The 26,285-nt window shown below is 35.4% G+C and overlaps 1 protein-coding gene across 3 annotated transcripts in view; it reads left to right on the forward strand.

Moving 5' to 3' along the window:
• Positions 1 to 26,285, forward strand: part of atp1a3a (ATPase Na+/K+ transporting subunit alpha 3a) — a 47,824-nt gene that overhangs the window by 17,589 nt on the left and 3,950 nt on the right. For 2 of the 3 annotated variants that reach the window (XM_079590430.1, XM_079590429.1), the window contains 13 exons: positions 6,620 to 6,736; positions 8,284 to 8,343; positions 10,924 to 11,127; positions 12,737 to 12,850; positions 13,201 to 13,335; positions 13,525 to 13,642; positions 15,174 to 15,442; positions 18,470 to 18,668; positions 20,126 to 20,370; positions 21,402 to 21,594; positions 21,795 to 22,107; positions 24,744 to 24,894; positions 24,975 to 25,143. In XM_079590430.1, coding sequence (XP_079446556.1) covers positions 8,296 to 8,343; positions 10,924 to 11,127; positions 12,737 to 12,850; positions 13,201 to 13,335; positions 13,525 to 13,642; positions 15,174 to 15,442; positions 18,470 to 18,668; positions 20,126 to 20,370; positions 21,402 to 21,594; positions 21,795 to 22,107; positions 24,744 to 24,894; positions 24,975 to 25,143 — 2,158 coding nt within the window. In that variant the 5' untranslated portion in view covers positions 6,620 to 6,736; positions 8,284 to 8,295. Of the gene's footprint in view, positions 1 to 6,619; positions 6,737 to 8,283; positions 8,344 to 10,923; positions 11,128 to 12,736; positions 12,851 to 13,200; positions 13,336 to 13,524; positions 13,643 to 15,173; positions 15,443 to 16,752; positions 16,777 to 18,469; positions 18,669 to 20,125; positions 20,371 to 21,401; positions 21,595 to 21,794; positions 22,108 to 24,743; positions 24,895 to 24,974; positions 25,144 to 26,285 lie in introns of those variants that run through there. The other variant, XM_079590431.1, reaches the window with a different exon arrangement.

Here is a 26,285-nt window from a genome sequence, read left to right on the forward strand (position 1 = left end):
TTTAATACTTGCAGTTGTTTATAGCCTATTTCCAATCATTGTGAACAAAAATATGTGGCAAACAGAATGAAGATTTATTGCATTGATTTACTGTCACTGATTTACATACTGTATGGAATAGTGAATGAGTGAAAAATGTAGTTTTTACATAGCACAACATACAATGCAGTGCTTTTCTAAACAGGAAGTACTATCCCAAAGAACTTTCAATAAACAGGTCTTAAAATAACTTATTTTTTTCTTAAGTGTGAAGAACATTTTAAATAATCTGAAGAACCTTTTTAACAACAATTTTTTTAAGTCAGTTTAATGTAATTTAAGTTGAAATGACTTAAACATCCAAGTTGATTGTACTTAAAAATTTAAGGCAGCATCTTTTTTTTTACAGTGAGAAAAAGTAGGCATCAGCATACAATGTAGACTGTAAGCTGCATGATAATATTCCATATAGCCGGTTTTGAGCTTGGAAATGGTAGCAGGGATGGGCTGATACAGCAAGGGAATAAGGTGTGCAGGGCAGCAAAGGTGAACGTCGGGGCCGGCGGTTACCTGGTGTCACCTTGAGAACAGCAGTGAAGCAGTTGTAGGAGGCTCAGGTGCTTGGGGTTGTCGGCAATTAGTATGCCGTGAATGTTTCCTGGAGGGTGACTCTGCAATGCCCTTGGGACATGCATCCAAAGATGCAAGTCTGTCTGAAGGCTTCAAGGGAACCGCAGGTGATTCGGTTGTGTAGAACAGCAGGGAAGTCATCTGCTAGTATGAAATCAGTTTTATTAACTCAGATGGAGCATTTACATTTGAACTTACGTTTGAGCTGAAACCGTTTCTTTTGGTCTTAATTTCCTAGAATCCCACTATGGGGCCAACCACCATTTTGTTTTGATAATATGTCAATTTGTCGTTGAAGTAAAGGTGGTGACAATGATGTTTAAATATATATTTGTATAACTTCAAACTGATTTACATGTTGCGTGATTGAGAAAGATACTGGTGGTGAAATGTCTTATAATAGATGGTTGTGTAATGGACGCCGTTCAATAGCTCATTCTCATTGAGTGATTTTGGATATGTATGTGTGCAGTTTTCCACTAAAGCATGCGATCAAGCCTTATTTTGTGCCAAAGCCCGGGGTCATATCATATATGAAGCAAAGCTAGCAGACACGCTATCAGTCCATTTGCCAGACACCAACATGATGTCATATCCTGTGGGGTCTTCAAGGTCAGCCAGCAAGCTCATTTGATTGGCCCTCAAATATCAATAGCAGGTTTTAATCAGTTTGTTCCACGTCAAGGTTGCTTTCCTGTACATTTAGATATTGACAGAGACCACCCATGATTGCATCAACAAACAGTCTGGGGTCGGGGTGCTCTAAAACTCATTCTGTATTATTATAATACAGAATTTAAATTCCAATTACTTAAGAAGTTTAGACACACAGATTATGGAGTTTTTAGTCACAACACACATGTAATGTTTTTTCCCTCTTTAAGGTTTATTTATAGAATTCCACACTTTATATATTCAAATGAGATTGTGAATTGTGTCTTTTTAATAGCATATAGAATTCATGTCACATTTGACCCTAAAATCTAATTAAATTAAATCAAAGCCCTTATTTTGGATCATTTATTGCAATGTGATTAGTTTCACCACATTTATTATTATTATCAATCATTTTCAGAAATTCCCGTAACTGTCATTTTTACAGTAAAAAAATTAAATGCAGTGATTTTTATTCAAATGAGCATATATTGTCTGTATTATTTATTTATAAAAATTTGATTTATAAAAAAATAATTTAGAATCATTAGCCTATTCTAAAAAAAATATTTCACAATTCATAAATCATAATGTTCATGTAAACAGGTTTAATTCTCAATTTTTGCGGTTATGATTAGGACAAGTTAAACATGAGATTTAAACCAGTATTTTCAGCACTTACACTGAAAGAAAAAAGTACAATCACCTTGAATGTTTAAGTAATTTCATATAAGCTTACTTATTTTGATGAGTTACGTTTTCATAATTTATTGATCATATATAATTTTTTTTATAGTGTAGGCAATGTTGTCTTATTACATTTGTTATCAAACACTTTCTTACTAAAGTAATATTTCACAAACAGAACAGAGACATTTTAATTCATTCCCTAATTTTAGAAATCCATCGCACACACTAATTTTGTCTATGAATGCATGTAGAATATGCTTAATTTCTGGACATGACTCCCTGCACTGCTGAGATATCTACATCTATATCTTCATTTGAATGAAACACCCATCACTCTCGCTACGGCTGGATGATAGACAGCTCTAACATGTAGGCTAGTTATAGCCTCAGCATTGTATGTGGTTTGTTTCATTGATGTCTTAGTTATCAAGAAGCAAGGTTTCTTTAAACGGTTTATGGAGGGTGTCAATGCATTTAATTCTGCATGTACAGTACACAGTGTGTTTCCCTGTCCTCAAGGCCATTAGATGAAGCCTTGGACTAGATAGAGAGAGAATTCCTCAGAAAGAGATGAGAGAGCTATTACAATTTTTAATCTACAAATCATTACAATCATTTTGTGATTTATTTGTTGATGTCCACTAGCTCATAATACAATAGTTCTCCAGAAAATTAATTTCTTAAATGAATAATTTACCATGTTCTAAATCTGTAAGATTTTCTTGTGTGAAGCACAAAAGGAGATGTTGGGCAGAATGTTCACACTGCTCTTTTACATATAATGAAAGTGAATTTGGACCAATGGCTGTCAAAATCCAAAAATGACAAAACGCATCATAAAGGTGCTCCATATGAACCATGCAAGTCTTTAAAATAGCCATAAAAGCCATAAGCCGTAAAATAGCTATGTATTAATAATACCAAATATTTGTTTCTTGTCTATAAAGATAACTAACGATTACTATATTAGCATTCGCATGAGCGGAAGATATCATTTGGTTTATTCTAAGCGCGTTGCAGATTTGTCGCCTGTCGCTTTAAATGCTGTGAAAGCTTTTTAAAGCATGATTGATTCTGATTGGCTGTCAATGTTTTATCGTTCATCATCTGGAAAAAAATTTGTTCTAAAAGTGTTTCCAACAATATCGTTTCTCTATGCCGTTATCGTTATAGTTGTGGTGTGGTCTCTTCTATTCTTTTATATTTAGAAAGATTTTTTAAAACTATATTTTTATTGTTATTGTTATAGTTATCGTCCTTGGTGTGAACGTGGCTTTATGGACTATTTTTATGTTGCTTTTGGTTCATTTTTAGACTTAGAGATCATTAACTTTATTTGTATGTAAAGGTGAATATCTTTTTGTACACTGAAAAAAATAGCCGTGGGATTTACTTGGAAACAATTTTCACTCAGAAATTGTTTGTAAATTTCACAAATAATTGCAAAGAAATGGCACAATAACACATTGAATTAAACGTAAAAATTTGAAGTAGTCTTTTGTTTTAAAACGTACACCAGTAATCTTCAAAAAATAATTGATTTATAGTGTAGTCTACAGAATAAAGAAAACACAAGTTTGGACAACATGTGGGTGAATAAATGATGACAGAATTTTCGTTTCTGAGTGAACAATTTCTTTAATATTAACATGATGGGTCCTCATCCAGGCAGCTCTTACGTTTCAGTCGCTTGTCTCAGAGAACGTAATCTTATTCAGTCAGTCCTGAGATGATACCCTATGGATTTACTTTAAGCGGAGCAGCTACAGTTCTCCGGAAGCTTTGGCGATCACACATCCTACGGCACGGCGGCCAATGGGCTTTGACATGAATGTGCACGTGTCACACTTCTGATCTCTGGGTCATGACTGAGTATGTAACTGTGAATGCACGTGTGCAGGCGTGCATGAACCATGAAGAGAGAACTGCAAACAGTCAAATGGAGGATGTTGTCATGAATGAATACAGTGAGAACACAGTGTACCCAAGTTAGGCATGCTATCAAATTGGTTAGAGACTACATTAGACAGCAAACTCTGTAAACTAAGTCAGTGGAGGCGTTAAGAGAATATAAATATATAAACAGACAGTATATAATGTATCTCAAAGAATATGAGTGATTGAATGTGAATAGGAGAAAAGGAGGGAGCAGGATTACGGTTGTTCAGTAGGTTAGTCCAGACTGTAGTAAACAGTCTTAATCCTGCATTGCCATCTCACCCAGAGGATATAAAGAGGGAATCCTTGACAGATGGTCAAACCGTTTCCACACACTGCCACAGGGATGCTACAATTTTGGCCTTTTTGCAATTTGTAGTGTTTTGGGTTTATTTTAGTTTTTTATCCTTATCCTTTTTTAAATATAAGCAAGTCTGTTTAACATAATGATGAACACACTGTATTTCATCAGAAACAAGTGGTAAAAGAGTTGTTTTATCGTCATTTTAGGGATCTTTTTACGGATTGTATGATTTGTTTTTATTAATACTATAATATAGTTTCTGAATATATGATGAAACATAATTTGTTTCAAATGACAAATAATAGTAGCATGATAGCTTTTTTTTATCATCATTCAGAATTTGTAATCTGATAGATAGTGTGTGTGTGTATATATATATATATATATATATATATATATATATATATATATATATATATATATATATACATATACTAAGAAAATATAAATTACAATCAAGAAAATGTATTACTTTAGTATCTTTTAAAAGAAAATTATTTATTTAATACTTTCAGTTTAATTGAAGTTAAGCCTTATAATAAACAATTCATTTTAATACATTTAGTCTGTTTTTAGAATTATTCAATATTAATATTCTATTAACTTTTTCTATAGAATTTTTTTATATGTGCAGTTGAACCTTATAATAAACGAATGACAAATAAAAGCTGTAAATAAATAAAAGACAAAATATTTGACTATTGGTTATATTTTATTAATAGTAAAAGTCAAATATTAACTATTTCTGGTTCATGCACTTGTAATCAAATCCAGTTGATTAATTTAAAATCTAAACATTTTAGTAATTTTTTCCTTTAATATTTAATATTTTTTATAAAATAATATTATCAATCAACCTTTACATCAGTAACATTTATGGTTACGTTTTATGCATTGCGCTTTAACATCTAAGCAAGCTGGTGTGCTGTAATGGTGGATTTAACCATGATGCCGTCTGGTTGTGCATGCAAGCTAAAATAGGTCACAGAAGCACACATGACAAATCAGGGGATGCCACATCAATGAAAAGCCCTAATGTGGATTTAAGAGCACTAGACCACCCTCAACGGCCCCCACACTTATACCACCCCGTATCCCACATGGGGTTCCTGGTTAAGCTTTGCGGTTTCAAAGATAATCAGGATTGTGGATGAAGCATTTTCTAGCTGGCATTTCCCCCCTCCTCTTTAGTCATGGAAAGAGTCGGTTCCTCAGTTCATGGACTGTGCGTCTTTGTCAGAGGATGCAAATTTGGCAAGGAACGAAGTTGTGATAGTCTTTTCTTCCCTGTTATGATGTATATCTGAGAGAAATGGCTTCTTGAATAAGGAAAAAAATGTAGTGCGGGACTTGATTTTTTGTCCATCAGAAATCGATTGGATGGTTGTGTTTTGGGATTGGTCGATCTCATGTGAGTGACAGGTTGTTCCGCCCCTCGAGCCAGTAAAGAGCCCGATATACTCACGGCGAAGTTCTTATTCATTCTTCGCTTAGGGGGAGAGCAGCGTTTAGATGAATATGTGCGCACTTTCCTCTCAATAACCAAATAAACACACAACAAGAATGACAGTGATGAGAAAACAGCAGTTGAGAAACCATCTAATCATAACGATTTGTAAAGTCACGTTATGTTTATTTATATACCACTTTATTCAAGCTTTACAGCTTTAGAGTATTAAACATGAAACAAGAAGATTTCCATGTCAAAAAAGGCGGAGCCTCAGAGTTATGTCACTTATTATGTCATTGTCACAGATCAATGGTAGTTTGAATGGGTTAACCAACCGGAGCGAACTTTTCCGGAAAGTCTCGAATTCCCAAATTGAACTCCACACGAACTTCGTTTTGGCCTGATTTTGTTAGAAATTATGTCACACCAGTTTGTTTTTCGACATGGTCACTTTAAATCTACTATATGGGGCTTAAACAAGGTATAAAGATATAAACTCACAATTCTGTCTTTATTTCTCAGAACTGTGAGTTTATATCTCGCAAATCTGACTTTATAACTCGCAATTACCTTTTTTATTTGTATTCTGTGGCGGAAACAAGCTTCCAGACCTTTCACACCAAAAATGAAATGAATAAGCCTCAGGCTGAAGGAAATGCAAAGTCATGCCTGTACAGTAGGGGGCGCCGCTCAAACAAACCTTTCAGCTGTGCTGCTATTCTGGATTGCAGAAGAACAACCTTATCTAAAGTCATTTTTGCTTAATATGGTCGAATTGGATCATCGAAGGCCAGCAGCAGGTTTGCGTAATATTCTCAGTTTGCAGTTTGCGTTTTATATTTATGCATATTCGTGCAGCCTGGCTTATGTGGTAGAAATAAAAAGGTAGTTATTTCTTTGACTTCCAGTGTAAGCTGGCTTTATTCTAGGTGTAATTATATAGCTGATCTAAACAGAAAGTGTTTTCCCTGCAGTATGGACGGTCGGACAGCTACCGCGTGGCGACCACGCAGGACAAGGATGAGAAGGAGTCCCCCAAGAAGGGAAAGGGAGGGAAAGACCTGGATGACCTCAAGAAAGAAGTGCCACTGGTAAGACACATCCACATATTAAAAAAATAATTATATTCTTGTATGTACTGTATATGAATATTTTGCAAAAAACTTCAAACATATGTACTCAAACCTGCTTAACTCAGCACTGAATAAAAACTCTGGCGTTTTTTTCTGGCGAGTGGATTCTGAACTTAAACATCTCCAAGGGGGTAGGTTTGATTTTGAGATTGGTGGGGACATCCCCAGAAGCGGAGGAATCAGGAAAATAATTAGATAATGTATTAAGGTTTTTAGTCTATATTGACCTTAACAATACGTTAATTCATTAATTCTGTAATGTTACAGGTAGGCTAACTAATAAAGACAAGGAGGCAGTTTAACAGAGACTTAACTTTACTCCGTTCATATTGCAATGCAATAGTGCAATACTGTCTTGTTCCTTGCTTTTCGAAGAAGCCAAACACATGTCTGTGTCTTTCATTAAAGGAATTTCTTTCTTCTGCTGAACACAAAAGATGATATTTTGAAGAATGTCGATAACCATACAGTTGATGGACCCCAATGACTTCCATAGAAGGAAAGAAAATATATATGGAAGTCAATGGCTACCATCAACTGTCTGGTTACTGACATTCTTCAAAATATCTTCTTTTGTGTTCAGCAGAAGAAAGAAACTGGTTTGAATCAACTTAAGAGTGAGTACATATAAATGATGACATAATTTTAATTTTTAACTAAGTGAACTATCCCTTTAACAGAAATTAACTCTTGGCATATCTGTTTCACATCAATACTGTCCAGTTTGTCCTGTTGGACACGACACACAGCAATACTGTCAAGTGTCACTTGTGACCATTGCTCTGGGCCATGTTTTCAGTGTCCTAAGAGCACTGAAACCTCTTTCAGTCCGGCTGATAAGACTGGGATGATTTGATCAAACTGGCCTCTCATTTCAACAGACCAAGCAATGTTATTTGTTCATGTTTTATGGGGACTTTCCATATACATAATGATTTTTATACTGTACAAACTGTGTATTCTACCCCCCTAGACTAACCTTAACTATCACAAAAAACTTTTTGCATCTTTACATTTTCTAAAAACATCACTTAGTCTGATCCCAGAATCCCCACAAGGATTTGGGATATTGCCATCTTTGTGGTGACATTTTGTCCCTCATATTCTCTCTCTAAATTCTACGCCCCTGCCTCTGATTGGCCTTTGCGTTCAAGAGATCAACAACTACATCTGTGATTGGCTACATTGCAGACCGCTGCAAAAACACATTGTAAATAGATATTTGATGTCCTCCAGAGCGCAAACACCAACGTGCACTGGAGCGTTTGCCAAATCTGTTCCGCCAATATATTATTACTATCAACTGTCAACCTCTAGCACCCCCTTAGAGCCGGGCCTGCCTCATACAGAAGTTTAAGTGCACTTTGTATTGATTTTCAAAATAATACTTCGCCTTGAAACAAATGTAGCAAGGTTGTGATTTAAACTGTGGTCAGTTGCACTCCATAAAGCAATTCATCCTTTCTTTGTGCAGTTTTAGACTCTCTTTTTTTGTCATTCCTCAGACAGAGCACAAGATGTCAATTGAAGAAGTATGCCGAAAGTTCAACACTGACATCGTACAGGTGAGTCTCTCACATCAGCAGTGAACGATTCATACATTTGAAAAATAAATCATGAAAAAAGCCAGCTTATGATAGCTCTGAAGAAAAACATTCAAATAAATGTGAAAATCCTAAAATAGTATTACAATAAGAAAGTTTTTAGAATAATTTATTAATAGACTTTTTACTAGAATAAAGGTATGGGTTTGTTTGAGAATAACAATTTTAGATTAAACGGTAACATTTTTAGATTAATAAAGCAGTGGTTCTCAAACTTTTTTGGTCTCCCCCTCTTTAAACCTTTAAAGAAATCTGGCGTGCTCAGCTTCTTGCACGTCTTCTCGCCGGATCCACTGGATTTAAGTAATAATATTGTGGGAATAAAGTTAAAATTATAGAACGATGTTATAGTATTATGAGTATTAAATTAGCAATATTATGAGAATCATAAGGAAAGAAACATCGAAGTGAAGTGGAGTCGACCACTGCTTGGCTTGTTATTTGAGATTTGCAGAAAAGAGGCAATTTCCTGAATGTCTGTCTTGTTCTTTCTCCTGAATGAACTCAATTTCCTTCATAACTGCTGATGTGTCCGGATACTAAAGATAATGCCTCACAATCGATGCTGATGCCTCAAAAGACCAAGGATTTCTTTCTTGGTGAATCTTATGCAAGTATAATTGAACTAAATCCTCCATTTCCTCATAGATGAGGCTGCTGTGGCACTCTGTTCCTATTATTATTGTGATTTTTTTTTCTCTCTAAATATTTATACTTTATTAACATAATGTTACATCGTCAGTTTACTGGTTTTTGGGTTGACTTTCTTGCTTTATATGGATTTAAAAAAAAAAAAAATTCTAAACGTTATTGTGTGAACTGTCCCGAATAGGCCTGGGTATCTTTAAAAAAAACGTCAACATCGATACCGATACCATGACTTCGATACTAGTTTCTGAACGATACATTTTTCGATACCAATTTTATGAAATCCACTTTAACAAGATAACATTACATATTACATACCTTTTTTTTTTAGTTTGTTGACTTTTTTTACAGACTCGCTTGCATAAAGCTTGCCGCAAAGCACTGGCAAAAGTAGCCTAATGATTATGAATATGTTGGGGGAAAATAGCACGGAGACTTTTTATTTTCTGAGTCAGTGTTGGCTGCAAAGATGAAGTTGATGTTGCGCGTCTATAGAGAAAAATACACCTTTCATTTGGATTACACTTAGAGTGTTTGTTTTCGATTTCAATTGGTTCGTTGAAAAGTAGACATTTCAAGCTTTCTATGTGCCTGTTTCTCATGTCTGCGAAGCTAGCAGCCTATACGCCAGTCCCGGTTCATTTGTGATGTGCTCCAGCTCTTCTTGCAGTCGAAGAAGTCAGCAGTCGACTGCTCTTAAGTAATAATTTGGCATGGAGTTGAAACTCGGCACAACACCGGTCTTGGCAGCAATTATCTCACGCGCTGTTGGCGTCAAACCTGGTGAAATGTAGACACACTTTTGATTTCTTTCCACATCTTTTCCATCTATGGGGGTTAGGATGCTTACACACTACAGCCTCACGTGTGAGCCCTGTTTTTAAGCGTAACCGGCGGAAACTAGATGCCTCGCCACAGCCAATCACGCGTCATGATTATTGGCTCACTGTTTTTTTTATACTTGATGGTATCCAGGCAATTCGGTCGTTGCCTTAAAAGTATCGAACTCGATACCCATCCCTAGTCCCTACTCTCTTTAATCTTGTAACATTATGTCTGTATTATCACATTTTTTATTTATTCTTGTAACGAGACAGCTTTATTCTCAGAATTGTGTTTTTATTTGAAGGTGACACTGAAACGCAGTCATACTTTCACTATGTACTGCAAAACATATAGCTTCTATTAACCCCATAAAGCCTACTGTATCACATATGACAACATGTTCAAGCAAACATAAGAATAACTTTTATATTGTTAGAAAGATTTTTTAAGATGAACAGTTTCTAGACTGAAGCAACCTTGGTTTAGTTGATTACCCAGACATTATTTTTTTTAGAGAAAAAACGTGAGTATCAAATATGATACATCAGACTTCAGAGAAATATTTATTTGTATTTATTTTTCTCAATCATAATCGCATTGTATTGTTTTGCCCCCACGATAAAAACCACTGAGCATTTACATATCATCATTCTTATTGGATGATATGTGGTATTTATATGCATTTTAAATTGGCTGATATACTGTTTGCATTACAACCAACCGAATTTAACCTTTTTTTGGCCATTTAAAGATCAGCAAGTTCACCAATTGTGTATATTTGCTGAATAAAACTGAGGCATTCTCGAGTATGACTTCCATATTCTCCTATATCATGCCATATGAGTCATAAAAAACACACGTATACTATACACACATATTCTCCTCATCCAAAGCAGCTTAAAAGTAAACCATGATGAGCTTGTCTAAAGCACTACTTTTTTCGAGCAGGAACAGTGATCTCGACAAACCTTAGCCACACGGCCTCCACCGCCCCCTAGTGGCAGAGCAGTAGTGTTTGATGTGAACTCCTGAATCCGATTTCTTCTCACACTCTCTTGTCCCCTGAAGGGTCTGACTAACGCTAAGGCGGCGGAGTTCCTCGCTCGTGATGGTCCCAACGCTCTCACCCCACCCCCCACCACCCCGGAGTGGGTCAAGTTCTGCCGACAGCTCTTCGGAGGCTTCTCCATCCTGCTGTGGATCGGAGCCATCCTCTGTTTCCTGGCCTACGCCATCCAGGCCGCCACGGAGGACGAGCCTGCGGGAGACAACGTGAGAACTCACACACGCCTCATTAGAACAACGCAGAAATTTAACACAATTTTATTGCGAGTTAGATAAGTCCATGTTTGTGATATAATCGGTTATCCTATTCAGTAGCTAGACTTTTGTTTGTAATCTGGGTACGGTAGTGTGTTATTTTTGTTAATTATTCCATATTTGATGCTGTGAGATCCAGGCAGTGCATCAATATTAAAAGTGATCTATTTCTTTTTATAGTATATTTGGCTTGGAGAAATGTCATGGGTGGCAGAAAACACTTTGAATAGGTCGGGTTGAGAATAAAAACGAGAAGTAATACTGACCGACTCACATTTTAATTTCAGTCTTTTACTTTGTAAAGAGGTTAAGTTTTTACTGGTTAGGATGGTCCATTAGCATGACCAAAATGCATCTTTCTCCTTTGACAGCTTTTCAAAACTATTCATATATTCTGGTGGATTTTTTTGTTTTGTTTTTTCACTCCAAGAAATATATACTGTACAGTGTACACTAACGTTCAAAAGTTTGGCGTCAGTTGGATTTTAAAATGTTTTTGAAATAAGTCTCTTATCCCTCACCCTTCCTGCTTTTATTTGAATCAAAAGTACAGTATAAACAGCAGTATTGCGACAATTTTAAATAACAGTTTCTATTTGGATATATTTTAAACTTTTTTTTTTCTTTTTTTTCTGTGACGCAAAGCTGAATCCAGCATCATTACTCCAGTCTTCAGTGTCACATGATCCTTCAGAAATCATTATAATATGCTGATTTGCTACTCAAGAAACAATTATTATTATTATTATTATCAATGTTCAAATCAGTTGTGCTGCTTGATATTTTTGGGGAAACTGTCATACTTTTTTTTAAAAGGATTTTTTGAATAGAAAGTTCATATTCAAATATTTTTTTTAAATATCATTTTTTATAACAATGTAAAATTCTTTACTGGGACTTTTGATCTTTGCTGAATAAAAGTATTCATTTGTTTTAAAAAAAATACTGACCCCATACTTTGGAATGGTAGTGGGTTTCATGACTACATTTACATTACATTTATGCATTTAGCATACACTTTATTGACTTGCAAATTAAGAAAATAACAAGCAATTTATGTAATATGAATAAATATATAATTATGTATCAATATAGGGTATCGTCAGGTTTTTATACTTCAATTAAAACCCAGTGATGTCTGCAAACCTTATGATAACAAAATAAAAACAAAACTACGATTATTCCCTATAATATATCATGAAGAATAAAAATGAACTCTTTTGTGTTGCATGATATAAATACCTGTACCTCTATGAACAGTACTTATTCAGGTTAAGAATACACTGTGACAAGAGCCAAAACAAAAAGAGAGAGAGAGAGAGAGAGAGAGAGAGAGAGAGAGAGAGAGAAAAGACTACCTTAATATGAAAATGATTCATGGTTTGCTTCAATTACATGATTTCTGGTGTGATGAATTCGAGATTTTGACCATAATGCCTTTCATTTTGGTTTGTCACCTAAATGTGGCTCACATTGTAATGCAATTTTGGGGATCAGAGAAATCAAGGTTAGTGAGCGCTTGCAGATTTTCTAGTTTGATAACCTGTCCTCTGCTCTGCAGTTGTATCTGGGGATCGTTCTGTCTGCTGTGGTCATCATCACCGGCTGCTTCTCCTACTTCCAGGAGGCCAAGAGCTCCAAGATCATGGAGTCTTTCAAAAACATGGTCCCCCAGGTACACACACACACTTCCTCCAGCAGCCTTTATCCAAATTATAATTCAAAAGTGCCAACCTTCACATTGCATATTTCTAGTTGTGCTTCTCAACTTAAAATAACAGTCTGGGTGGATCAAAAGGAGAGTGAGGAGCAATACTCAAATAACCAATATACTGCAGTCCAATAATCGTAATAATCCCCTGTTTGCCTCTCTGGTATTAATCCTAATTATTATATCCCTCCGCAGAGTCTCCGAATCCTCTAGACTGCATTAATGCTCTCCTAATCTCTCCTTTGGCCTTAAAGTCATTAGAGGTTGAAATTGATGTGTGTGTGCGCGTGCGTGTGTGTGTGTGCGGTCCACAGCAAGCTTTAGTGATCCGTGAAGGTGAGAAGCTGCAGATAAACGCTGAGGAGGTCGTGGCCGGTGATCTGGTGGAGGTGAAGGGAGGAGACAGGATTCCTGCTGATCTCAGGATCATCTCTGCTCACGGCTGCAAGGTACCCGGACAAACATGGATGAAAATAATTACTATTAATTAATAATTAATAATTATCTATCTATCTAACTATAGGTGTCTATCTATCTAGCCTGTAGAACCTTCAATATTTTAAAACACTTTCAGACAAGGCTTTTTCAAGCCAACAAAAGTTTATTTATTTGTATGTATATATATTTTAATTCTTCAGGTTGACAACTCCTCCCTGACCGGCGAATCAGAGCCCCAGACCAGGTCACCTGACTGCACCCACGATAACCCTCTGGAAACCCGTAACATCGCCTTCTTCTCCACCAACTGTGTTGAGGGTACGGTTGCCATAGCAGCTGCTTCACTGCTTCCTTTTCTCCCCCATGGTGTCTCTCTCACTCCATTATTTCATTTCCTGTTCTTTATGAACTCATCTTCTCCAATCGATCTTTGCTTTTTCTTTGCACTCTTTTTCCCATCTCTTCATTTTCCCCCCCTGGTCATCTTTGCCAAGACCTGCCGTTGAGGAAAGATGTTGTCATGACAACAACCTCTCACTTTTACTCCCCGTCTTGCCACTCGTCAACTTCCCACGCGGTTGCTTTACACACTCTTGTTTTTCCACACATTTCTCTTTCTATATCACCATTTTAGCTTCGTTTTGATGGTAAGATACTAATCAGTTCAGATTCAACTGAATAAATGAATAATACTGCAGGAGCTAAATATATTTTCATCATTTACTTCACAGGTTTACACCTTCAGAATGATTATGAATATTACTTATAACAAATCCAGCTGCTTTAATGAAAGCAGTTAGAGTTTTCTCAGAAGCCTGTCAGTGTTAGTGAGCTGTGTAATGCTGTTGTTTTGATAGGTCAGGAGATGTTGCATATGTCCAGTGCTCAGTGTGCTGTCAGCAGGGTGTCAGTGTTTCGTGATCTCATGATGTTCACGGGTCACACTCTCCTGCCACCATGTGGTGGATTAGAGGATTACACAACATGATTCTGAGCTTTCTAGAAGTTTGCACAGAACTCGTGAAAAAACAAAACATCAAATCAATGTCATACTCATACTGGATATTTTAACCCGTGGTCCGAGATTTAAAAAGACAAAATAAGAAAAATGCTAATATAAGAGATATTAATTTCTTAGTTATTTTTTTATTTTATTAAGATGTATTTGTTCAACATCCGTTCAACAGTTTGGTGTTTTTTTTAACAATAATTGTATTAAGAAAGAACACATTCAATAGATCAAAAGTAACAGTAAAGACATTTACAGTATACTGTGTTGCAAAATATTTCTATTTCAAATAAATGCTGTTCTTTTAAACTTTCTATTCATCATATAATCATACAAATAAAAGTATCATGGTTTCCACAAAAATATGGTGCAGCACAACTGTTTTCAACATTGATAATACACACACACACACACACAGCAGATATATATTATATATATATATATTATATATATATATATATATATATATATATATATATATATATATATATAAATAAATCTCGCTAACCAAATACTTTTGAACAGTGGTGTATTTATTATATATAATTTGTAATGGTATAATTTATGTGCAACTAGCAATAAACATATTACAATAATATAACAGGTGGTCTGGAATACTTGATTCTGATTGGTCAATCATGGCATTCAGTGGTCACATATTTTATCACTCTACACTCTCTTTCTTCTCACGTAATAAAACAATTTCAAACCAAATTCATATATTTGGTAAGTAGCCATGGACTAATGCCAGATGATCATTCTAACTAAATAAATGTCAGGTTGATCGGGTCACTGGCCAGAACGAAGCATTAAAAGTCGCTGTTTTCTGTCCTCTGTCAGGAACTGCTCGTGGTATTGTGGTCTGCACCGGTGACCGCACTGTCATGGGCCGCATTGCTACTCTGACCTCCGGCCTGGAGACCGGAAAGACCCCCATCGCCAAGGAGATCGAGCACTTCATCCAAATCATCACCGGCGTGGCCGTCTTCCTGGGCGTGAGCTTCTTTATCCTGTCAATCATCCTGGGCTACAGCTGGTTAGAGGCCGTCATCTTCCTCATCGGGATCATCGTCGCCAACGTGCCCGAGGGTCTGCTGGCCACCGTCACTGTGAGGATCGCTGCTTTTTCTCTGTGTTAGGACTTTCTAGTGTGTACTGATGTCTATGCTAGCGTTTAAATGTCTTCCTGTGATACTAACATTTTTTAGTATAATTAATGTGTGCAAACCAATCTTCTTTGGTTTGGTATTTTTTGTTCATGGCTTTTTTCGGAGTGGAAAACTATCATACTGCACTTCATATCGCCCAGTGAGTATGTGAAATATTATGTGAAACAGTGCAAACATTTCAAACAGTAGTGTGTGCTACATTGTATTTACACTTTGCATAATTAATTCACCAAGCGGCATTTAATAAGTCAGTAAATAAACTTGTATAAAGTACCATTCAAAAGTTTGGGGTCAGTAAGATTGTTTTTGGAAAGAAACTTTTATTCATCAAGGATGCATTAAATTAAATAAAAAGTGAGAGTGCAGATATTTATAATGTTACAAAAGATTTATTTTTCAAAAATTTCTATTAATCAAAAATTACAGGAAACAATATCCTGGTTTACACAATATGAAGCAGCACAACATTGATTCATTGATAATAATAAGAAATGTTTCTTGAGCAGCAAATCAAAGGATCATGTGACACTGAAGACTGTAATGATGAGTGTAATGATGCTGAAAATGTAAAAAAAATATTTTTTAAACTATTCTTTTCATAATATTTCCCAAACTTTTTAACAGTAGTATATTTTATGTAAAAAATATGAACAATATCGTCAGCGCAAACAAATAATTAATCTCGAAAAGTAAAAAGTTTGCGAAAAAATCGTGTTTGATATTTCACTTTACATCACAGTAGAAATGGAGCACATGTCAAGTAATGCATTGCATTGTGGGATACAGTATCCCATGAAGTGTGCTTTGTTGTAGACTACTGTACATGCATGTTCAATAGTATAGACAGAAAATAGTAAGTCAATTTTGGTTCATATAGTTTCGTTCTTATAATTTTACAGTACTAGTCAGGTCGGGTCAGATTGCAGGGTTCAGTTCTCTAGTTCAAATATTAATAGTGTGCCATTCCGAAAAATTCCATGAGATTATATTTGGACAATTTAATCTGTGTGTGTGTGTGTGTGTTTGTTGTCTGTCCATTTATTCGTCATAAATTCCTTTTGTTCCATCTGTTTCTTTTCTTCTCCAGTGTAACTCTTTACAGTGTTGTTGAAGTGTTGTGGCATCTCGTCTATATAACAGTGTGTGTTCTTGAACTGTTTTCCCTCTCTCTAATCCTTCATATCTGTGACTCTTTGTGACTCTATCGCTGTTTCTCTCTCTGTCTGTTTCTTTCCTGTGTTCTTTTACAGACTCTCACTGTTGAAAGCCTATAGGTCAATATGAAACTCTGAAAAGTATTGCTCTGTGGTATCTCTAGTTGCCTGTGAAAGCTAGCGGCTGCCGCATAGAGCCTGCCACTCTGAGACGCTGTGCTCAGCTGTGCCTGTGCCTCTGGCTGCGGTACACTATACTGTCGGCCTGAAACATACCCTACGCAGACGTCATACTCAGTTTCGTGCCTCTTTGCCTTCCAAAATGTGTCAGAGTCAGTGCAATTATTAATCTAACGCAAATATGCATTGGCTGTGCATTGCCTACACCGACACTGAGGACGTTTGTATTTTTTTATGCATTAATTATATATATTTATTTTATTGTTTTGACTGTACCAAACTGGCATTTTAATATTAATTCATAAATCATAAACTTTATTTTTTAAAGTAATTGTTAATTATTCTTCAGCATTAAAATTAATCATTTTATTTCATGAAAAAATAGGAACTTTAAATGTATTATTTATTTATTTATTGTAACCTCTTTTTTTTTAATAGCTATTTTGGGTCAGATTTACTAACAGCTTGCTCCAGCGCAAACAAGGATTTTTCTTGTAGATTTTTAAAATGTTAATTAATAAAAAATACAATAATATGTTTCGCCATGCATTACACTACTGTTCAAAAGTTTGGGGTCGTTACGATTGTTTTTAATGTATATAAATAATAAATAAATACGATTTTGTTTTTTATCCTAACCTAGGATGTATTTATTTTATTATTATAATTATTCAAAAATTGTTAAATATTATTACAGCCTAAAATTGTTTACTATTTTCATATATTTTTAAATGTAATTTATTCCTGTGATGTAAAGCTGATTTTTCAGCATCATTACTCCAGTCTTCAGTGTCACGTGATCCTTCAGAAATCATTCTAATACACTGATTTGATGCTCAAGAAACATTATTATTATCATCAATATTGAAAACAGTTGTGTTGCCCTTTATAACTTGTATATCATGTATCTTGATTTTTGGTGCAAAGCTTTGTCAAATGCTGGAAATTATAACATTTTGATTGATATTTATATCAATTTACACACTCCATTTTCTTTGAATCTGATTATAGTTGACTCAAGCTCATCTGTCACAGGTCAGATCATAGTCTAAAAGACAAAATTATACAGTTACTGCATTTTGCATGTTCCCTGGCAGACAATTGTTCACCTCAGAAAATAAAATGTGGTCTGCACATGTTTTTCTCACTGCAAGTGAACCCTTTATCATCAATAAGGATTGGGTTATTTTTTATTTTTTTATCTTTTTTTTCTTCAGGCTTTGGATGATGAGGGCATGTCACTCCTGTTCACAGTAGCATTTGTCTAGTTTGACTGGCTCCTACCAAGTAACAGATGAATTTGTGTCAATATTCATTAGATTTTGATTTGAGATATTCGCTCATCATTTGACGTCAATAACAAAAGCAAGACGATGGCGTAGAGTATGTTTCTGACCACTCTGCTTTCTCTATCTGTGCTGTGCTTCGCTTCGATTTAACACAGTTCTATTACTGCACGATGTTGCATTGTGCCACATTATGAAATATGTCATATCACTGAAATTCTGTTTGGTTCTCTTTCTCTCCACCTCCTTTTCCTTTTAACTTCTGCCTCAACCGCTCTTCCTTTTGTTGTTTTTCTGGTCCTCCGTTTCCGTTCCTTTCTTTCTATCTTTCTGTTTCCGTGTCTCAGGTGTGTCTGACGCTCACGGCCAAGCGCATGGCCCGTAAGAACTGCCTGGTGAAGAATCTGGAGGCTGTGGAGACTCTGGGATCCACCTCCACCATCTGCTCTGATAAAACCGGCACCCTGACGCAGAACCGCATGACTGTCGCCCACATGTGGTTCGACAACCAGATCCACGAGGCCGACACCACTGAAGACCAGTCTGGTGAGCGGCGAGAGGATTACTGGGTGGTTGCTTGGGTGTTCTGGGTAGATAGATCTCACCATTCAAAAGTTTGAGGTCTGTAAGATTTAGTTTGGAAATAAATGAATAATTTTATTTATTTAGGAAGGATGTGTTCATTTAATTTAAAAGGGACTGTACAGACATTTATAATGTTACAAAAGATCTCGGTTTCAAATGAATGCTGTTCTTTTGTGTTTGTCAAAGAACCCAGAAAAAATGTATCATGGTTTTCACCAGGGTTATTATATTTAACTTAAACTAAAATCATTCAAAGATGTTTTTGTTACTTGGAATACAATAAACGTTAAGTGAAATAAAATTTCAACATTTCTCATTTTCATTTAATTTAACTTAAAGGTAGGGTAGGTAGGATTTATATAAAAACTTTTTACCAAATTTGATTAAACTTTCTATATATATCAATGCATAATTAAAATGTAAGTACTCTGATAAAAAGAGTATAAAAATCGAGTGACTCTAGACCGTTTAATCTTCATTAAACACAGCTCATTATTTCCATTCGGGACGAATCACAGGATTGGCTTGCGCGACTGTCACTCTCCGTCGCCATGACTACCGCCGCTATTACTGGCTCTGCCCACGTGCACGCAGTCGCGCACCCGTTTTTAGGTGGGAGTGAATGGAATTAATGAGCTGTGCTTATTGAAGATTAAATACACTAGACCACTCGTTTTTTCATACTCTCTATTTCAGAGTACTTGCATTTTAATTATGCATTGGTATATAAAGACAGTTTAAACAAAATTGAATAAAAGTTTTTTTTAGACAATTCTGACCTACCCTACCTTTAACTAAAACCAAAACTGAAATAAGAAATTATAAAAACTATATAGACTTATCATACAACAAAATAGTATCTCATTGATACTAAAATATCACTGATTTCCACAAAATAATAAGCAGCAGAACTGTTTTTAACATAGCTAATAATAATACATCTTTCTTGAGCAGCAAATCAGCACATTAGAATGATTTCTGAAGGATCATGTGACACTGAAGACTGGAGTAATGATGCTGAAAATTCAGTTTTGCCGTCAAAGGAATAAATAATTTGAAAATGTATCAAAATCGAAAATAGTTATTTTAAATTGTAATAATATTTCACAATATTGCTGTTTTTATTATTGTGCTACTGTAGATTAGATAGATAGATAGAGGGAGATAGATAAGATGGATAGACAAGATAGATAGATAGATAGATAGATAGATAGATAGATAGATAGATAGATAGATAGATAGATAGATAGATAAGATAGATAGATAGATAGATAGATAGATAGATAGATAGATAGATAGATAGATAGATAGATAGATAGATAGATAGATAGATAGATAGATAGATAGATAGATAGATAGATAGATAGATAGATAGATAGATAGACACTATATTGATGCCGTGTGTGTGTGTCTTCTAGGTGCGTCCTTTGATAAGAGCTCTGGGACGTGGTTGGCTCTGGCCCGTGTGGCAGCGCTCTGTAACCGAGCCGTGTTTAAGGCGGGACAGGATTCTCTGCCAATCCTGAAGCGTGATGTTGCCGGTGACGCCTCGGAGTCGGCTCTTCTCAAGTGCATCGAGCTCTCCTGTGGGTCCGTCAAAGCCATGAGGGAAAAGAACAAAAAAGTGGCTGAAATTCCCTTCAACTCCACCAACAAATACCAGGTTTGTTTTCTGTGACTGGATTTATGAACTAATTGTAAGTCCGGCATCCATTAACTTGATTAACATTCAGTCAACATAACCTTCATTTACTTAATACTTAAAATAATATTGTATTTTTACTGTCGGTGCGAATCCAAAAAAAAAAATACTAGTATGGTGTAAAAACATTTCATAGTTATTATTCCTGGTAAATATTGCGCAACTCAAACCAATATTAAACAGTAGGATATTAATTTTAACTTAAATTGCAAAATGGACGGTTGACATGTATTCATGTCCAGGCCCCTTTTTTAAATGAATGCCAAGATTTTATGTTAAAATTTATTCATATGTGTAAGGAAAGTGTATATTGCAGGTTCTGTCACTATTTATATTAAGTTTATCACCATTTAAAAAAACTTTTTTACTACATAAGTTCATGTCAAACGGTCCTGCAATTAAGTGTTTTTTTTATTACACATATTCCATGTAGTCTGTCTTTTTTATTATTTTTAGATAGATATTTTTTATATATATTTAAATTATTATGGTTGTTTTATAATATTATTATTGTTTCTTAATTACAAATATGATGAGTCTCTCAGTTACCATAGTCATTAATATATTCTTTAAAGCTGTGTGCATAATAATCATAAAAAATATTAAAACATTGTTTCAAATAGTTTTAAATGGATTATAGCATGTCACATCACAGAACACAACACCTTATAAACATATTTCATTTCAACTAAAAATAAAACAAATAAAGAGAGAATAAGATGAGAGAGAAATAAAGCTATTAAATATTAATATATTTAATATTTCATCAATACTAAAGTTTATCCTTTTAATAATAATTTATTGAAAATTAATTAAGAATGATTTTGTATATATATATAACTAATATATTTGTTTAGTTCGTCTTTAGAAAATGCAATTTTTCCTTTAATTCTTAGGGACAGTTAAACATGATAATCTTCATTCACATTCTGCACTTTATTCAGTTCTGATTGACACTCATTCTCATGTGCTCGGATGTGTTTTGCCACCAGCTGTCAGTGCACGAGTCGGATGAGGGTAACGATAGCCACTACCTGCTGGTGATGAAGGGGGCGCCAGAGCGCATCCTGGACCGGTGCTCCAGCATCCTCATTCAGGGGAAAGAGCAGCCCATGGATGAGGAACTGAAGGAGGCCTTCCAGAACGCCTACCTGGAACTCGGAGGGCTGGGGGAAAGAGTGCTTGGTGAGAAAAAGAAATAAAAGACTCTTTTGTTTCCTGTTACCTCTCCACTATCCAGACACACACACAAAAAAAATCATTTTAACAAGGCGCAAATATGAATAGAAATCCAAGACGCATGAAAAAACAAAACATTGACTCCTCAAAACAAATCTGTGGAATAAATCCTTTCATTTCTCTTTTTTTTTCCTACTTCCGTCCAGGTTTCTGCCACGTGTTCCTGCCCGAGGACAAGTTCCCCAAAGGATTTGCCTTTGACACCGACGACATCAACTTCCAGACAGACAAACTGTGCTTTGTGGGTCTGATATCCATGATTGACCCTCCCCGAGCTGCCGTCCCCGACGCTGTGGGCAAATGCCGTTCAGCTGGCATCAAAGTCATCATGGTGACCGGTGACCATCCAATCACGGCCAAGGCCATCGCTAAAGGTGTCGGTATCATCTCTGAGGGTAACGAAACCGTGGAGGACATCGCCGCTCGGCTTAATATTCCTGTCAGCCAGGTCAACCCCAGGTAGAGTATTAAAATACACAGAAAACTTCAAAAAAAATAAACTCCACGATCCCATTTTGCCTGTTTCTTCCCATAATTTTCTCTAAACACTTTACTATACTATGGATAAAAATGTCAAAAAAGGAAAAAAACACATTTAGGGAGGCCTGTGCTAAACGTTCATGATTTTCCCAAGGACATGTTCCTGGATCAACATGCTTTTAAGTCCTGGAATTACTTTCCTATCAACTGATCTGATTATAAGGTTGGGATTATGTTTGAACAGCATTCATTTCCACCAATTGTATGCTTTTTGAAGTAGGCTAGGGTTAGGATTTGGTTTATGAATGCTTGATAGGAATATTGTTTCTAGGAATGACAAAGGATGTTGATCCAGGAACACGTTCCTGTTTGTCTAAATTGCATCAGGCTGGTTTCAACCAAGGACGTCTATAATACCTTCAAAAATCGGTCAGTGGTGAAGCATCTACGATAATATAGCAAAATATTTGCAAATTATTTTTTACAAAAAGAGAATACAAAAGGCTACTTTTGAATGTCCATCAATGGAGAAAAATGCTTTTGCCTGATAATGGTGCAGTTTCAGTATCTACCTGCAGGGGAAAACATACAGGAACTAGAGTGCGTCTCAATCAGATCCCAAGCTCACTTGGTTGTGAATCAGTATGACGTGTACACAAATTGTCACTGCAAGGACAGTAAGGACACTGGCTCACTACACATCTGGACACTGATGACTATTTGAGGCGACATGACAACGTCCTTATTGTACAACATCACTACTGGTGTTTATAACTGATATTTTTCGGACAATATTTGTTTAAAGCACTTTGCTTGTTATGTACTGTATACGTGCAGCATTTCAGCTGAAAATAAATTCTAAATGTTAGTTAGATTTGGTTAATTACCTGCCTAGCGATGTATACTTATGATCAAATATATATATATATATATTTTTAAACTCTATCGCGTGTCATTATGTGTTGAGTTGAGTTGGCTCACATGATTTATGTTTCGCACTTCAGAACTTTTGTTAAGGGAACATAGTGAGCATCGATGCTCCCTGGTTTTCACGGTGCATTGTGGGACTTTTTAGGGAGCAGACGTTTCAGTGCACTGGAAGGATTCCGCAATTAAGACAGCCCTTAAAATGGCCGACTCCCTAATCAGTGCCCTGACTACTGAACTAGGGAGCTGATTGAGACGCACCCCTAGTCACTCTTCAAGAACTACTAACTAACATTGTTTTTCACTTCAAAATAATAGTTTCTGCAGAGTGACTGGGGGTTTAAGAAACATTATGAGGCTTTTTATGACCATGTTCAGAGTAAAAGACAACTGCTCATGCCTCAGACACGTTAGTGTTGTGGTGATTGGTAATTTACTGGTAATTCTTTATAACGTATGTGTGAGGCTAATTTCATTCAGTAATTATTGACTACCTAATAGGAACTATCTCAGTCCTACATTTGCTATTACTTACCGATTAGTTAATATTGTTTCCATATTAGTTTATAGTAGTAGCTGAAGTGTTAATGTAGTATTACTCATAGTCCTGCATTACTTCAGACTTCAGGTAAATGTGCCCCGAAATCAGATTTTTTTTTTTTTTAGCTCATTTATGATTCAGATCTGTTTTCCTCATGACAGTGTGAACAGCACAAACCACATGGAATCTTTGTGCCACATCAATATGTGGTCCTTAATCCGATACACTTCAGATGTTTTGCAATGTGACCTCAGTCTGAACAGTCCTATAGGAATTCATGTGACTTTTACGTCACTCTAGAGCAACATTCGTCCCAATTCTGCGCTTATGGGAGTCACTTCAGAGATTTTACATACGTTATCATCAAGACAGTTGCGAAAGGTAGTCAGTTGAAGGACAGTGATGTGTGACAGCTCTGCAGTATATACAAGCAAACCATGACGGCTCGTATTCAATTCACATTTATTTGTATAGCGCTTTTCACAATACATATAATTTCAAAGCAGCTTTACAGAGTCCACATTATAATTTAGAGAGATCTGTTATCAGAGGTAACTGTCTAAGTTATGTATTTCATAAATGTATATATACATATCACACAGTTAGCTAAAAATTTATTAATTTATACAATGTAATAATTTAAGGCAGAAACAATAAGCTCATTGAAGCTCATGTTACAACTTTTTTCACATCCACATCTTTGTTTTGTTTTATATTGACTGCATGTAAATTCGCTGGCTTCCACAGCAGATTACACTATAAATAAATGCATAATTACTTTAATGTCCTCCGTATTTACTTTAGTATGAAAGCTCAGCTGCTGCGTGATGTCTTTTTATCGCTCTTTTCAATTCAGGACTATGATCTGTTCACACTGGAATCTGATATTGGCCATATTTAATACAACAATGTGAACAGCTATACAAAAAAATCAGATCTGAGCAATAAATCGGAATTGAGCACACCATATTAATGACGACCATTATTCTAAAGTGTTACCAAAAAAAAAAACTGAACTGAAATCTGGATAATGTGAAACTGATTTGTGTAATAATGACTCCTCTAACAGCGGCTGTACATTTTGTCTGATTTTGATAGAACTGGAGAGCGAGTTTCCATTTAGTATTCTTCATGCGTGTGTTGTCAGGGATGCTAAAGCCTGTGTGATCCACGGCTCAGATCTGAAGGATCTCACGCAGGATCAGATGGATGAACTGCTGAGGAATCACACCGAGATTGTGTTCGCCAGGACCTCTCCCCAGCAGAAACTCATCATCGTGGAGGGCTGCCAGAGACAGGTACACACACTCACATTCACCAAATAACTCTTCATTAGTAATCATAAATAAGTGACTCTCTGTGTGTCTGTGTCCTTTAGGGCGCCATTGTGGCCGTGACTGGTGATGGAGTGAACGACTCCCCCGCTCTGAAGAAGGCAGACATCGGTGTTGCCATGGGGATCTCGGGCTCAGACGTCTCCAAGCAGGCTGCAGACATGATCCTGCTGGACGACAACTTTGCATCCATCGTTACTGGAGTTGAGGAAGGTATGAGAGAGAGGGAGGAGAAGCATATGAGAAAGGTAGAACGAAATCCAGAGCAAGCCAGGGGCAACTCATACGGGGAGATTGTTTTCATCTATGCCTCGGATTTTGCTCTTTATTCTTCATTTGGATCTCTGCTAGATTCCACAAAGCGGATACTAGTCTTCATGGGGTCCACATTTATAATTCGTAATATAAAATAGCATAAATGTATGTTAAAAACTCAGAATAAAATTTTCAGGTAATTAAAATCAACAAAAATATGATAGAAAAACAATAAATAAAATGTAATAAAATGACATAAAATAAAAATAAAATAATGATTTATATATATTTTATAGTATAGTTAGTATGCTATATTATACTTTAATGCAACAACAACATTAACATATTTTGATAGGAACTTTTTGCAGAAAGATTTTTAAATATGTATTAATTAATTTCAAAATAAACATTTATTAAAAACAACCATATGACTTATGGTTATATGTAGTATATGTAAAAAAAATCTAAATTAAATTAAAATTAAGATCATTAAAATAAGAAATATGATCAAATATAACAATATATCAGATTTTATATTTTTTATTACCGTAATTTTATTTATTGTAACTTAAAATTATCATATTTTTATTTTAGTTTTTTAATACTTTAATTTAAAAAACAACAACAAAAAAATGACAACAACAGTGAAAAAAGTAGGTCATATTTAAACCAAATAATAAACACAATTGAGAGTGTCTTTTGATAGTAACATTTTGAAAATATTTTTTACATATATTTTAAAAACCATATGACTTATGGTTATATTTATTATATGTAAAAAAAACTGAATTAAAATGCAGATAATTCAAATTTAAAAAATCTGATCAAATATAACAATTAAACAAAATTAACATTTTATTTATTGTAATTTTTTTTTTAAAATCAAACAAAACGAGAACAACAGAACAGTTTTTAAAAATATTTAAACCATATAATAAACACAATTGACAGATTGCAGCATACAGTAAGTGTAACGCAGGGGACTTCAGTGAAAGCAAATTATAATGAAAAATGTTTGGAAAAAACAATATAAAACAGAAACAGTGTAGGTGAATGAAAGAAAAGACTCGGGTAATAATGAGGTATGTGTTTTTTCCTCT

This window comes from Phoxinus phoxinus, assembly GCF_949152265.1.
Source record: "Phoxinus phoxinus genome assembly, chromosome: 19".
Classification (NCBI taxonomy): Eukaryota; Metazoa; Chordata; class Actinopteri; order Cypriniformes; family Leuciscidae; genus Phoxinus; species Phoxinus phoxinus.